The 16,147-nt window shown below is 44.9% G+C and overlaps 1 protein-coding gene across 1 annotated transcript; it reads right to left on the bottom strand.

Annotated features, from left to right (window-relative positions):
• Window positions 1-1,030: 1,030 nt before the first annotated feature.
• Window positions 1,031-5,372, bottom strand: LOC140857110 (uncharacterized). The gene is made up of 2 exons (XM_073255476.1): window positions 4,283-5,372; window positions 1,031-1,402 (listed from the first exon to the last, which is right to left on the bottom strand). Exon 1 carries the CDS (start codon window positions 5,185-5,187, stop codon window positions 4,474-4,476), a length of 714 nt encoding a protein of 237 aa, XP_073111577.1. The 5' UTR covers window positions 5,188-5,372; the 3' UTR covers window positions 1,031-1,402; window positions 4,283-4,473.
• Window positions 5,373-16,147: the final 10,775 nt, after the last annotated feature.

The following is a 16,147-nucleotide window of genomic DNA, read 5'->3' on the forward strand; positions in this document are numbered from 1 at the left end:
TTAATTTTTCAGAATTTTTACTTCAAAAATTTTAATTTTTTCAATTAGACCTAGAGCTTAAATTTTAATTTATGCTTCAATTAGACCTAGAGCTTAGTATAAGTCATGGCCACGACGAAATTAGATTCTTGAGGTTCGAAATCTAAGATCACCTCCATGCAGTGATGTTGGACTAAAATTTGTAAGGATAAAAATATCCCTCAATTTAGCAAAAAAATTAATATACCAATATATTGTTAATATATTATATCAATGTTATATATATATAATATTATATTATATTGATATTATATATTATATTTATGATATATTATATTATAATATATTATTAATCATATTATTATCATATTATGATTTAATGATAATTTTAAATTAGAATAGAAATATCTTATTATACTTTATTTTTATATATAAAAGTATTTAACATATTACTTTTATTTGTCTTATTTTTTAATCAAAATAAATATTCATATTGATAAATAAAATATTATAAGTATAAATAAAAATATTATTTCTATAATAATAATTAATATATTTTTATAGAATTAATAATTTATCGGACTAACAAATATATTTTTATGGAGCATATTAATTGCTGATATATTGATAAATATGTCAATATTTTATTTGAATAAATATATTTTTGTGCAATACATCATGGATAATTTTTATTTTATATGGATTTTTTTAAAATACCAAATAAGTTAATCATAGGCATTTGAAAATCTTTAATCGCTGGATCATGGTTTATCAAATATTACGATCTTAGGTCATTGGGATAAGAACATTCAAATCATCAATATTCTTAGACTGCCAAACACTGCCTAAGATGATAATATGTCAATGTTTGATGATTATGTAGTTATGCACCATTCAAAATGTTTAGGCATCTCAAAAATGGATTGGTGCTGCTTATCTCTCAATGTTGCTTGCGCGTGAGAACCATCGGTTTCTGAGATGGAGATGATCCAAACATGTCCAACTCTGTAAGAAAGAGTGCACGCACCACCAGAGAATGGGGATCGAGCTTCAAATAAAATTATTTTTTAATTTTCCTAACCACGGTTAGAACAATAACTTAGAAGACTAAGTTTGAAATTTTTATATAAATCGGAATCATACAACCCCTTTATGATCCGGTTGTACATTTGGGTGACAAACCTGCAGTTCTCACACTACATCACTGCACGCTATGAATTTACCCAACAGGATGATAACAAATAATTGAAAGTAAGGTGCGAATTCGAACTTGCCATAATCAAATAATATAAAAATAAAACATAAAAAATAAGAAGGATAATTCCCCTCGTTCCTTGTGGGCAAGTGCACTTATAGGCCCCTATCGTGTTGGTGCATTTCCCCGCACAAGGGTTGGTGTCCGGATGAGCACATTCGTCGATGCCTAACATGCAATTGAACATGTATGATTAACATAACTAATTAAGTCACATTTGATGGTAAGTATTAGATTATCCAGAAACTTATTACTGTAACCCTAAATTATAAAAATTGGAAATGAGCTCGGTGGATGGAAGTGGGTATATATTTTTCATTTCTTATAGCTTTTAGGTTAGTTGGTAGCACCCAAAATGAAATTGAAAAAAAAAAATAAAGATGCTAATTAACGCAGTTGGTAAAATTATTGGACTGCAATGTAATAATATGATCTAAATCCCATCTACACCTCGTACCAAAAAATCCCATCTATTCCCAGGTGACTGGTTAGGAGGTACTCCTCTCCCTTTTCTTTAAAAAAAATAGGGAATGATTTTCTACTGACAGATTTCCTACCATCATACCAAGGCCATGACCCAGTGCCAACAGTTATGGGTCATTAAACATGTCTCCCCTAGACAACAACTAATGATTTCACAAGCCTTTGATTACGAGAGAGAGAGAGACTTCATAAGCCATTCAGTTTTAAAATTAGAAGCTCGCTGACTTTCGAAATTGCAACAAGTAACCATAATTACAAACATATAAATTACTCTTCTGCTACCGCTGGTCGTTGTTCCTTTGGGCATGGACAAATTATGGTTTCAATATTGCTGTTATAAATTACTACCATCTCTGGAAAACATTAAAGCCAAATATTTATTATGCTCAACTAGGATGTTTATGATAAGGGTCCATAAAGCTAATATATATTTTTTTTTTAATCAAGAAAAAGCCAAAGATTTCAAACTCTTGATAGAATAAAATGCATACATATATATTTTTTTTTATAGTGACCATTTTGCAGTATTGGTATGACAAATGCATTATAGATCTAACATTATTTTTTGTAAATATATTTTAACAATATTTATATGAATATATAAATCTATGCCATAATATTGAAATAGTTATGATCTACAACCGTGTCCATGCTGGCCGTTACCGTGATATTGTCATGTATTTATGTCGGATGGATGTTATAATACTGAAAAATCAGGACATCTTACATATATTAATCTGAAATAAAATGTGTTGAGGAAGTAATCCACTGCAAACTAATGATTTGCATGTATTACTCTATAAATTGCTTTTGGTCACCATATTTATAAGCTCAACATCTATCCAACAATGTTGGGTCAACAATGGTCCCATTTATTACAACACAACCAAGCTTATAAACTTACCAATATACCGCTGTTGGCAGTCAAATTATAATTTGGAAAAGCTTTTCTAGCAAATCTAAAAAGTTTTTTTTTTTTTGATTTTTTAATCTAAATATTCACTATTGAAGCTATTGGGGCAGACATACATGCAGATGGTAAGTTTGGACGGTATGTGCCTATATGACAAAGGGTGCACAAGCAGAGTCCTCTAAGTGTTTTAGATAGTATAATTATTGTCCGCCTCATCAATGACGTGTAATGTTGCACTAATTAAAGGCAAGGGGAACGCTTGGTGGTGATGGTGATGATGATCATGATGATTTATTTAATGCTTTGGCTTGGCAAGGAATATGAAGTCTTGATTGGGATGTTTCTGGAGGGCAAGTGCAAATATGTGTGCTTTATCTTAGAGGTATGTGGGCCTGGTTTGGTCCTCCAAGATTCTATTGGGGGGTTGGTTTCAATTTTTCTATAATTTGGATTACAAATTCTGCAGAATTCATGAATTATGCTGTCCATTTAAGCATGTTTCTATCAACCAAACACCTCTCAATACAAATTCCGTGGAAAGAAAAATAGATCAATAAATGATTTTTTTTTTCTTACGGAAATCGAAAAATTGAGTTTTGCACAGATCTTTGAAGATGCCAACTAGATGGGACAACAGACTCAATTTTCATATGATTTTCAGTCCAATTTTTAAGAAATATACAGACAGATGATGGTATCATGTCCGCTCATTTATATACAAAGGATTTCAGACTTTACATTTTCATGATTCAACCAGATGGTTTGACAAGTACAATTCAATAAAGGCCCAAACGTAGCTTTACAAAATCAACATAACATCCATATATTTAATTAGGAAACAAAAACCTTGGATACCTTGGTTAGAATTCAACTCATCCGATGTAATCATGATGCACAACAAAATGATGAATTACAATGATGATCGTGTTTTCTTATTTACAAAAGGTAGTGAGAAATAGGGCGATGGGGATGGGCGGAGACAATCATAATGGGTACTGAAAAAGGATGAAAGATGAAGGGGAAGAAACATGTTTGGTGGCATTCTTGATTAAACGATACCCAAATTGAGTTCGTAGGAAGCCAGAAAGCGAATCCTGAGTTAACTGGGAATTTCCAACTTAATCACCTACTGGGTACTTGTGAACACGGCCTTGCTGGATCGAAAAGGAGTGGAATGGGAAAAGAAAAGAGCTTTATGGATGAGAAGATATTCATTGTGACGGTGATATCATATCAAATTTGTAACAATCTAATCAAAAATCAGAGATTAATGGAATAGTATGGGATATCATCATAAGAATTGGTTAAATATACGACAATCGATAAAATACAAATATTCTGATTTGATCGTGATAAATTTGATGTGGTATGACTGTTGCAACCAAATCTTTTTCTTTATGGAGACCGTCCAATAAATTTCTAACTACACTCATCATCCATAATGAATAACAATTAACAAACAATCAACTGATATGTGGATTTTTTGTTGATTTTATCTATGGTAGAATGAGTCTTCAGTAACCTAGAAGACTGGTTTGAAATTTTCATTGAGCCTGCGAGAGCCTGTCGGTGATGGGTGATATGGTAGCTAGGCTAACTCTATCTAATTAATGATTTTTCCGAACATCCAGATAAATAATTAGAATACATACCTTTGCATCCACCCGGGCTGTACGGGTTGCCGGCGTAGCCTTTGTCGCAGCTGCAGCGGTAGCCGGCTATATCCGGCGGATCTATACAGTGGCTGTTGTCCTGGCACGCGTAGTCCGTGGCGTTCCTCCTCCTGACCTCCTCGCACTTCTGGTTCTATATCGCCCAGTCCAGAAACACGGGCCCGAACTCGTCACCCTGCTTCCCCTTTAGATCGTCCGGGGAGAAATGGTACCAGGCGTTGTCCACGATGAACGCCTTGCTGCACGGCAACTTCGCCAACTCGCTCGTCTACCCGGCGAGGTTTCTTAGGCTGATGAATTCCAACCGGAAATTCTTGAGCCCCGGTGGCACCGGTGCCTGGCAGCACCCCATGCCGGAGCATACACCGTCGATAACGGTCGGTAGGTCCAAGCAGAAGGACACGCACCCGCTGCTTACTCGCTTGTTGCCTGACCCGTGGATCAGGGCGATGGCGTCGCACCTGGTGGCCGTGAATCTGTTCCTCGTGGCAGAGGACGTACGTGTAGGGGGTACCCATCAGATCGGGGACGTGGTAGGGCCCGAGGCTGTCGCCGGAGGAGTTTCCGCGGCACCGCGATGCAGTTACCTGGCTGACGATCCGGACGTAGCCATGGGGCAGCGATATGTTCAGCAGCTGGTAGAGGTCACTGCCGAGCTTCAGCATGGGCCGGCTTCCATGGCCGACGTCGCAGCGAATCTCGAAACCGGGGAGGGGAATAGGGCCGACGCTGCCGTTGCGTAGCACGCCGAATGGATATTGGATAGGGGTCCAGTTGTAGCACTGGGGCAAGTTTCCTTCCAGCACCGAGGGATCCAGCATATTGGAAGATGAAAGTGGTGCCAGCCATAGAAGCTGCAGCATGAATAGCTGCAGAAGAACCATGCGTTTCTTTTTCTCTCGGAATGATACACAACAATGACAGGTGTCTTCTGATATCTTAACTTCAACAGCCTCACCCTCCGAAAGCCGACGAAGAGAAGAGGAAAGAACCGGGAAATTGGAAATTGTGGATGGCTTAAGTATGAACTCTATCCAAAGTTCTTTGCACAGCTTCACCCAACATCCCCGTCAGCTCTACCCACCTTTCCTTCTTTCTTTTGTTTTTTTTTTTTTTGGTATACCTACAGGCTGAGGGCTCCGTTAAAGACTTCTTGGACCACAGTCAATCATAGAAGGTGATTCTATGGGTGTTCCGTATACAACGCACGAAGAGGATGCAGTTTTTAACTTTTTTTCTAAACATGATGTCTCACGGATCTCTTGAATACAATAATACAGAATAAGGAAGAAGATATAATTTTTTTAATAATATAATCCTCCATCCTTATCAGTATAATGTAATCAATGCAAACCGAGTCAAATAGTTGGAAGCTCAAATTTGACTAGATTCAAAATATTCAAACTCGAAATTCAACTCGAAATCGATCGAGTCTTGATATCCCAAGTTCGAACTCGACTCGATGAAAAATATGTAAAACTCAAGATCGATTTGACTTGACTCAAATATCCACCAAGCCATACTCAAAGTCGAGTTCGAGCTTAAAATCGAACCTTAAATCTACTAATAATGTATATATTATAAATAAAAATAATATTATTAAAAATATATATAATTTTGAATCGATTTGTGAGCTTTCGAATCGAATATCTTACTATTCAATCTCAATTTGAAAAATTATTCGAGCTACTCGAGTTTGATTTGAACTCGAAAATAATTGAGTTGAGTCAAACTTGGACTCAAGTCGAGCTCGAGCTATTCGACTCATTTGTACTCCTAACTTACCATATTACACAGAGACGACAGGAAAGTTGATATAGAAAAATAAAAATTTGGAGAATGAGATCTGGACCATCAAATTGAGAAAAAATACTTAACATGATGTCTAGTTACTTCCGAATCACAAGAGGTTTGTTGGCATCGAAATAAAGTGCTAGAGAGTGAGATGTGATGACTAACACGAAGGATTTCACCCCATAAATAGTCGCAAATGTAGCAAACAAAAGAGGGGCCAAATATAACTTTTTGAAGATTCGAAGTTGTAACTTCAAATTGCAAAAAATTGAAGGGTGTGTCTGTAATATTCAAAAATTTTTTCCCAAACTAGATTTTCAAAGAGGATGAATTAGTAATTTGACGGTCATTATTAACAGTGTTGAACCTACGGTGGACAGCTGCATCACATTGCAACTAAAATTTAAGTTTTGTGCTCTAATTTAAAAAAATAAAAAATAAAAAAAGTAAAACTTTGAGGATGTAAACCATGAATAGTTGGAGGATGTCTTTGTAACTTATCTTAAAAAACTTTCAATCGGCAAATAGTGGAGTTTGATTCTTGTCACCACCGTGAGTTTAACGAGGTTTTATTTTTCAGTGTTTTCCTCCTCCGAATGTATTCCTCCCCATGTAACCCAAGCTAAGATTCACGTGACCCACGAAAGGGAATGGCTTCCAGCAAGTAACCGAGGTCCAGTGACATCATAGAAGTCATGGCTTTTATTTGTCCCTTACGATAAAGTGTCCACGGTATCATAAGCCAATCTTGACCGCTTCCCCGTCCGCACAAAAAAGAAAAAGAAAGAAGAAAGAAGAAAGAAGACGAAAAGAAGGAAAAAAATACTAAATAAATTATCTTAAATCAAGACAAAGAAGATGGCCATTTCCGTCTGTAGAATATCCACACAAAGGAGTGGTGCTTCTGGAAGGCAACTGACCTCACCGTAGCAGCAAAATTATAATTACGTGAGAACAAACAGGCTTCATAGTTTCATTCACTGCAAGAAAGCAGGCTTTATAGTTTACTTGAGCTCATTGCCTATTGTCGGGGAATACCGACCGATCCTATTCATGCCGACTCATCATCGGACCTACATGTCCGATATCCGACTTCACCGACCGACCGACCGATGGATGCCGTTACCGATCGATCGACGGCTATCGACCGACTGAGGATACATCGGTCGGACAGATCTTTTCCGCTCTCCCAACCGACTGCATTATGGAGTCCGATGCCCGACTCCTGCAACCTGCCCGACTGACTATCGAAGGGGCCCAAATTTTCACCCGACGCCCCTCAACTGGCCGCCGACCTATGGTCGGTCGGCTCCTCCAATCGCCGTACTACTGCCAGAGACTGTCAGTCCTGACAACGGCATGCGGCACTGCCGCCTAGGGGCATTATCCCACCTAAGGCATGGTCAACCCTAGCGATTTGACAGTCCCACGGTGATTTGACACCTTTACGGCGACTCTGACAGTCTTCAGTGAGTTGACAATTCTTCAATTGTCCGCGCCATTAATGACGGCGCCATACCATGCTCCGCTATATATATCGGAGAAGGCAACAATGCTAGAGGTCCCTTCGAAAAACTCTTGGGCTTGCTCCCTCTCTCTCTATCCCTCTCTCGTTGAGCTCCTTGTTTTCTTTTCACTGTTGCCTAGTCTCCACTCTGACTTGATTGTCGGAGGGTCCCCGCCGGAGCCACCTCCGATTAGTGTGGACTTTCTTTTGCAGGAGCTCGTTCCCGACGATCAGGCGATGAGGGGATTGGCCGCAACAGATTGGCGCGCCAGGTAGGGGGGCACCAATGCTCATAGTGACGAGTTAGTGCTTCATTGACAGCACCAGAGATTGTAACCCCCACAGAATTCAAGATGACAAAGACAAGAGCTCAGCGATCGAGGGTCACCGGATCGGCGAGGTGCTCTTCCCATCGGGAAGAGGCCTCTCCTCCACCCTCCGCAGCGGAACCTAGCTCTCCGCACCCTGCGATGACCACGGAGGTGCAGATCGCGACGATCGTGCGGCAGATGACCGTGCTGACGGATGCGATCAAAAGCCTTCAGCAACAACCGGTCCGGCTGCCACCATCACCGATCGGACAACCGACGGCGGGTCCGATGCCCTCCAGGAGCAGCCACCGACGCCCGCATCGATCTCCGTCACCTCCACAGGAGCACCTGCCACAGCGCTCCTACCGAGAGGAGGGGCGGCCGCGGCGCGACACCCATCGATCCCGATGACATTCTCTCTCCCAGCTAGAACGAGCAAAGAAGGAGAAGCGACCGCGAACGCCGTCCGCCTCTCTCTCGGACTCTTCCGGAGACTCCACTCCTGGGGTCTCCCAGCATCGATGGACCGACGACTACGAACGCAGGTTCGAAGAAATCGACCGTCGGCTCACACAGCTGCAGGCGGACGGGCAGAAGTCTTCAAACGACGTCGACTTCCAGACCGCCCAACCTCTCTCCCGACTCATCCTCGATGAACCGATCTCCAGTCGGTTCAAGATGCCGCATGTGGAGCCTTACGACGGCTCCACCGACCCAATCGACCATCTGGAGAGCTACAAGGCTCTCATGACGATTCAAGGGGCAACCGACGCTCTCCTTTGCATCGGCTTCCCCACCACGCTCTGCAAAGCTGCCAGGGCCTGGTACTCTGGTCTTCGATCGGGGAGTATCCACTCCTTCGGACAGCTCGAGCACTCTTTCGTGGCCCACTTCAGCACCAGCCGGAAGCCGCCGCGAACGTCGGACAGCCTTTTCTCCCTCAAACAAGGAGAAAATGAGATGCTCCGACACTTCGTGATGCGATTCAACGCGGCCACACTTGAGGTCTGGGATCTCAATGAAGACATGGCCATCTCGGTCATGAAATGGGGGCTAAGGGCATCCCGGTTCACTTACTCCCTGGACAAGACCCTCTCCCGGACGTATGCCGAACTATTGGAGTGCACGTACAAGTACATGCGTGCGGACGAAGGAGCCTCCGACCAGTGCTTGACCAAGTTCAAGGGCCCGAAGGAGAAGCGAAGAAAGGGTCGGGACCCTGTCGAACCTAGCAAGCCCCCGACCGACGGTCGAGTCTCACCCCCGCGGCGGAATCGGAGGTCGCCCCGACGGCAGACCCCAAGGCCGACACGCCCCAGGTATGACTCCTACACTCCTCTCTCTGCTCCTCACGCGTAGATTTTGATGGAGATCGAAGGGGAAGAGTACCTGCGACGGCCTTCGCCTCTGAAGGCAAAGGGCCTCGACCGACGGAAGTACTGCCGATTCCACTGGGGCCACGATCACAATATCGAGCAATGCATCCAGCTTAAGGATGAGATCGAAGCTCTCATCCACCGGGGGTATCTCGATAAATTTCGGAGGAACCCGCCGACTCAACCAGTTGCCGACCACCGACCCCAGCTGACTGAAGAAGTGATGATCAATCAACCAACGGCCGGGGTCATCAATATGATTTCCAAACGACTGGGCCTGAGGACGTCTGCTGGAGGGGAGCCGACGAAGAAGCTACACCCGGACGACGTGATTACTTTTACGGAAGAAGATATTCGGGGTATCCAAACTCCCCACGACGACGCTGTTGTTGTCTTGGCAACAATAGCGAACTATGATGTAAAAAGAATCTTTGTAGATAACGAAAGTTCAACGAACGTTTTATTTTATTCGACCTTCTTCCGGATGCGACTATCGACCGACCGACTCAAAAGTATCTCTACGCCCTTGATAGGCTTCGCTGGGGACGCTGTCACGACGGAAGGAGAAGTTACTCTGTCCGTAACAGTCGGCACCGAACCACGACAAAGCACGGTCCACTTGACTTTCACGGTCGTCCAAGTATCTTCGGCCTACAACGCCATACTTGAAAGACCCGGACTAAACGTTCTTAAGGCGATTGTCTCAACGTACCATCTCTTGGTTCGGTTCCCGACCAAAAATAGAGTCGGAGAGATGCGCGGAGACCAACAGCTCGCTCGTCGATGCTTTCAGATCTCTGCTCAAAGCGACGAGTTGAAGGGCTCCCTGACGATCGACAAACTAGACCCACGGGAGGAGGAAGAACGGGGTTCACCGACCGAACAGCTCGTTCCAATCTCGATAGCGAAGAGTTCTGACCGAAAGGTATGGGTCGGGTCTCAACTACCCGACCCAGAACGACGACGGTTGGCGGGGCTGCTGAAGGCCAACGCCGACATATTTGCTTGGTCGGCAGCGGATATGTCGGGCACCCCCCGGAAATAATAATGTACCGACTCAACATCGACCCGACGATGAGGCAGGTGAGGCAGAAGAAAAGGTCTTTTGCTCCTGAAAGACAGAAGGCCATCGATGAAGAAGTGGACAAGCTACTCGAGGCGGACTTCATCAGAGAAACTACATATCCCGATTGGCTCGCCAATGTTGTCATGGTGAAGAAAGCCAACGGGAAGTGGAGGATTTGCATCGACTACACTGACTTGAATCGGGTCTGTCCGAAGGATAGCTTTCCACTTCCAAAGATCGACCAGCTGGTGGATGCGACGTCCGGTTATCGACTGCTCAGCTTCATGGACGCCTTCGTCGGGTACAATCAAATCTGGATGGCATCCGAAGATGAGGAGCACACTGCCTTCGTGACCCCCAAGGGCTTCTACTGCTATAGGGTGATGCCCTTCGGGCTGAAGAACGCTGGAGCTACCTACCAACGACTCGTCAATAAGGTCTTCAAAGATCAGATCGGGCGCAATATGGAAGTATATGTGGACGACATACTGGTAAAGAGTGCGCAGACTGCAGATCATGTTCGAGATCTCGAAGAAGCTTTTCGCACTTTGCGACAACATCGAATGAAGCTGAATCCGACTAAGTGCGCTTTTGGAGTGACCTCGGGGAAGTTTCTCGGGTTCCTCGTTTCTCAGCGTGGAATCGAGGCTAACCCTGAGAAAATAAAGGCAATCATCGACATGCGCCACCCGAACACCAAGAAAGAGATCCAGCAGCTGAATGGAAAAATCATTGCCCTCAGCCGATTCATCTCTCGATCGGCCGAAAGATGCCTCCCGTTCTTCAAAATCCTGAGGCAGGCGAAGGGCTTCTCTTGGTCGGATGAGTGCCGACGGACCTTCGAGGATCTGAAGAGGTACCTGGCTTCTCCGTCGTTGCTTGTGAAGCCAGAGGTCGGGGAGACACTGTATCTCTATTTGGCCACTTCCCCCGAGGCGGTCAGTTCGGTGCTCGTCCGAAAAAATAAGAGCCGAACCCATCAACCTATCTACTATACCAGCAAAGTGCTCTGCGGCGCTGAAGCTCGATATTCGAAGACAGAAAAGATGATTTTCGCCCTGATCGTCTCCGCACAACGACTCCGCCCATACTTCCAGGTGCATGCCATTGTGGTCCTCACCAACCAGTCCCTGAGGGCGATATTGCGCCAACCTGACACATCGGGATGACTGGCAAAGTGGGCGATGAAGCTCAGCGAGTTCGACATACAGTACCGATCGCGACCTGCCTTAAAGGTCCAGGTCCTGGCCAACTTCATCGCAGAATGCCAGACGATCGACCAAAGGTCGGAAGGCGTGAACCCCGGACAAGCCGCGGTCTCCGAGCCTGACTCGGTCTCCACCTGGGTACTGCACATCGACGGAGCTTCAAACGCTCAGGGGAGTGGGGCTGGGTTCCTGCTCACCAGCTCAGAGGGGGTAGTCACTGAGTACGCCCTCCGATTCGATTTTAAAGCCTTCAATAATCAAGTCGAGTATGAAGCACTCCTCGTCGGCTTGAGAATGGCGAAGGAACTTGGGATCGACAGCCTCCGGGTATTCTTCGATTCTCAGCTAATCGTGGGGCAGGTCAAAGGCAAATTCGAGGCGCGAGATCCAGCGATGACAAAATATCTCCAGAAAGTGAAGGATCTTGCAGCGTACCTCCGATATTTCGAGATCTCCCATATCCCCAGGTCGGAGAACGCCCGGGCCGACGCACTCTCCAAGTTGGCGACCTCGGCTTTCGACTCTTTGGGCTGGACGTTCGTGGAGAATCTCGAGCAGCCAAGCATCGACAAGATCAAGGAGGTGCTACAACTGATGGCCGAACCAAGCTGGATGGATCTGATTGTTCGGTACTTGACCGACGGGATCAGCCCTGAAGATCCCACGGAGGCCAGACGGCTCCGATGGTCGACCTCCCAATATGTGATCATGGATGGCCGACTCTACAAAAGGTTGTTCTCCCTTCCCTTGCTCAGGTGCTTGGGACCGACCGACGCAGATTACAAACTCAGAGAAGTGCACGAAGGGATCTGCGGGAGTCACTTGGGGGGCAAATCCTTGGCCTACAAGGTCCTGCGGCAGGGTTACTACTGGCCCACCATGAGGAAGGATGCGGCTGAGTTGGTGTCAGGCTGCGCTGCCGCCATCTCAATGTCAGTCGGAGATGATATCTGAGGCCTCTTGGGAGGCCGCGAAGGTCCGGCCCCAGGCGTCGGTCTCTTTCTCGCCGCATATTGCCGAATGTCAGCATCTGTCAATCTCACCCTCGACGGCATGCCTGCAATTTCAACGAAAGGTTAGTACAAGTCTGAAGACAGATAAGAAAAAGACAAAAATGACCGACATATCGAACTGTACCTAAACGGGAAATCGAACTCAGGCCGGCATCGTACAGAGCTTGCTCGGTGACGAGCTTTCTCTGCTTCGACACCGACACATCCTTCAGTTGGTGAAAGTCCTTTCGGTCTCCAGTCTCCACCCGACTGTTTTTGTTCGGCTGAGTCCGAGGGTCGCCCCAGCGGAAAGAGAACCCCCAAGGTAGCGAAGAGGAAGCAAAGAAAAATTGGTTCTTCCATCCATGGATCGATGATGGAAGATCGATGATGAACGAAAGACCCTTTCGGGGATTGAAGAACCACCACCCTCGGGCTTTCGGGTGGGGTCGGAGGATGAAGAATGCCTGGAAGAGAGAGATACGAGGAAAGGTCGGCAAAAGCCGACACAACAGGGCAAAACTGATTATCAACCGGACTGAGTTCGGCGCCAGTTGCATCGGGCAAAGCCCGTAATAATCCAAGATATTCTAGATGAATTTCGAAATCGAGAAGTGAAGACCTGCCCGAAGGTCCTCGACATAAAAGGCCACCTGGCCCAGAGGAGGGTTGTTAACCCGACCCTCAGCCTCAGGGGCGAAGAGTTCGAACTGCTCCGGGATACTATACTACTCCTTAAGCCATTCGACGTTTGCCTCCGAAAGTGAAGAAACCTCCACCTCCAGGGTCGATTGGGAATCGTCGGTCGGATTTTTTGACTGACTTCCTCGAGAAGAGGTTCTAGCCATGACGCTAGCCCCAAAAAGGAGAACAAAAAGAAAATGACAAAGGAGGAAGGAAGCAAGGAGACAAGAACGGGCAAAACTTCGAGAAGAGCTTTCAAAGGGGGAGCACGGAAATAACTACCTGGAACTGGGGGACAACTCGACAGGGCCTCAGTGCCAGGAACAGATTTGCAGCAAAAAGTGAAGTTTTGGATGTAAGTGGCCGCATATATATAAAGCCCTTCAACGGTCGAGATGTAAACACGTCAAACGAGGATCTCCCGGATATCGACACGTGGCAGCGCCTGGGCCATTCCTCGGTCCGATGGTTCGATGCACCTACCCCCAGATCGAGCCATATCGCCTCCATCCGCGTGAACGGCTCCAACCCAATAGCCCCCCGATATGTGGCGGAAAGATCACGTCTCGAGATTCGCTAACCGACAGTGGTTCACATTCTCAAGGAGACGGTGGTTCACATTCCCAAGAAGATGACGGTTCATGTTCCCAAGGAGACGGCGATTTGCGTTCCCAATGCGACGTCTGACACCGGATCGTTCATTAATACGGTCGTCAGAGTCGGAGCATGACGCGCTGGAAAATCACTCCTTTCACCCGAAGCTGTCGCCCACGTGGAAACGCTGGCCAACACGACATCCGACTCAGGAGTGGGGGGGGCAACTGTTGGGATATACCGACTGACCCCTCTATGCCGACTTACCCTCGGACAGGTCCGACCGATGCCCGACTCTACCGACTGGACTGACGGACGACTCCGACGGACGACCCTGACGGTCGACTCTGACAATGACTACCGACAATGGCTGCCGACGGCATCCGACGGAAGGTATACCGGCCGAACAAACCCATACTGTTCCTAACCGGCCGAGCGGCTGAACCCAAATCACCGACTCACTGTCGGGGGTGGCAGCCGACGTCCGACTTCTACAAGGCACCAGATCAACCGACGGTGTTCTCGAGTCATCACCCGACGTCCCGACAGTCGAATACCGACATATAGTCAGTCAGTCCGTCCAAACGTCGTACAACCGCTATAGGCAGTTGTCCTGTCAGAGATATGCAGTATGGCCGCTCTGGGGCATTGTCCTGCCAAGGACACAGATTAATTTCAGTAACTTGATAGCCCAAGGAGATTTGACAGCCCACGACGATTTGACAACTCCCTAGTTGTCTGCACCATTAATGACGGGACCATACCGTGTTCTACTATAAAATGGGGTAAGGCAATAGTATTGGTAAGTTCTAAGTTTTAAGTTTTGAGGCAAGCTTCCTCAAGCTCTCTGAGGTGCCCCTAAGCTCTTGAGCTCTCTCCTTCTCTCTCTTCCGCTGAGCTCTTGATTTTCTACTGTTGCCTAATCTCCTCTCTGACTTGACCATCGGAGGGTCTCCATCGGAGGCATCTTCGATCAGTGAGGACTTTTTTTATAGGTGCACGACACCGATGATCGGATGATGGGGGGATTGGCCGCAACAAATATAACTCTAAATTCCTATGATAATTTTTAGTAGTGCAACTAGAATTCTAAAATGCAATACATACTTGAGGGATTAAAAACAAAGCGAACTCTGAAACAACAAAAAAGGATTACAATGATAGAAAGAGCTCTGTCTGCCACTGCCAATGAAAGACGAACATTTTTGTCCTGATTTACAAAAAAATCAAGCAAACTCAAATATAGAACCTGCACATATTTATAGAGAGACTAATAGTACTATTAACTGGATGGCATCTTATGTGATATATCATGATTGATCAACATTATAAATTTCTTCTACAGGTCTTTCTGTTCGATTTTTAAATATTTTATTTTCTAACTCATATGGATACATCTATTCGTTTAGATTAGTTAAATGTAAATCTAATTTACCAAAAAAAAAAAAGATGGAACCCACAAACAGAAAGATAATAATCAAAACAATAATCTTATTTGACTTTGTTTTCTATAATTGGTCTGCTAGATTGTCTTCATCATGACTATAGCAATAGGAACATTTGAAATTGCCTTCCATAATTGGTCAGCTAGAATGTCTTCCCCATGACTTCCAAAAACAATCGACTCAGCTGCCACTACTATTGATGCAAGGCTAAGCTCAATGACTCTGAACTGATAAATGGAGAACTGGACCGATGATATAGTGTTAGCTGTGCAGCCATATCTCAATTAAAGGTGGAGGCAAGTCATTGCAAAAAACCGTCGTGTAAACATTGCTCCAGATCCTTGGTATGATTTAATAGTTATCTTATGTCCAGGTCCTTGGTACGATGTAATACTTCTCTTGGCTCTGTTTGTAAGCCCACATTTAGACTCTGTTTCTTTATCTTCAATATGAGCTCTAGTCCACTTTACCAAACCAAAAAAAAAAAAACATTGCTCCAGATCCCCATGGAGAGTACTTCAAGCATTATTGTGGTAAAATCTTTTACCAGGGCTGCTTTTATAGCTTTTTAAATAAGATAAAATAATTTCATAAGAATCAAATTTTGAAATGAAAACTTCAGTTTCCGCTTTATGTATCTGAGTTCAGGTTAACATGACCCAAATCTCTTTATGTATCTGGGGGTGCAAACATAATACCGTGGTTTGGTCAGCCTTTAATTTTACCATGTATGTCCAGACCTGGTCCTAATTGTATAGAATCTACCGAGCTCCAGGCTTAATTGTAAAAAATTTCTAGACTACTTGATAATATGTGGAATGGCATGAAGCTCGACATCAATAAGATTGGCCAGCCCAGAACTATCAT

This window comes from Elaeis guineensis, chromosome 4 (assembly GCF_000442705.2).
Source record: "Elaeis guineensis isolate ETL-2024a chromosome 4, EG11, whole genome shotgun sequence".
Classification (NCBI taxonomy): Eukaryota; Viridiplantae; Streptophyta; class Magnoliopsida; order Arecales; family Arecaceae; genus Elaeis; species Elaeis guineensis.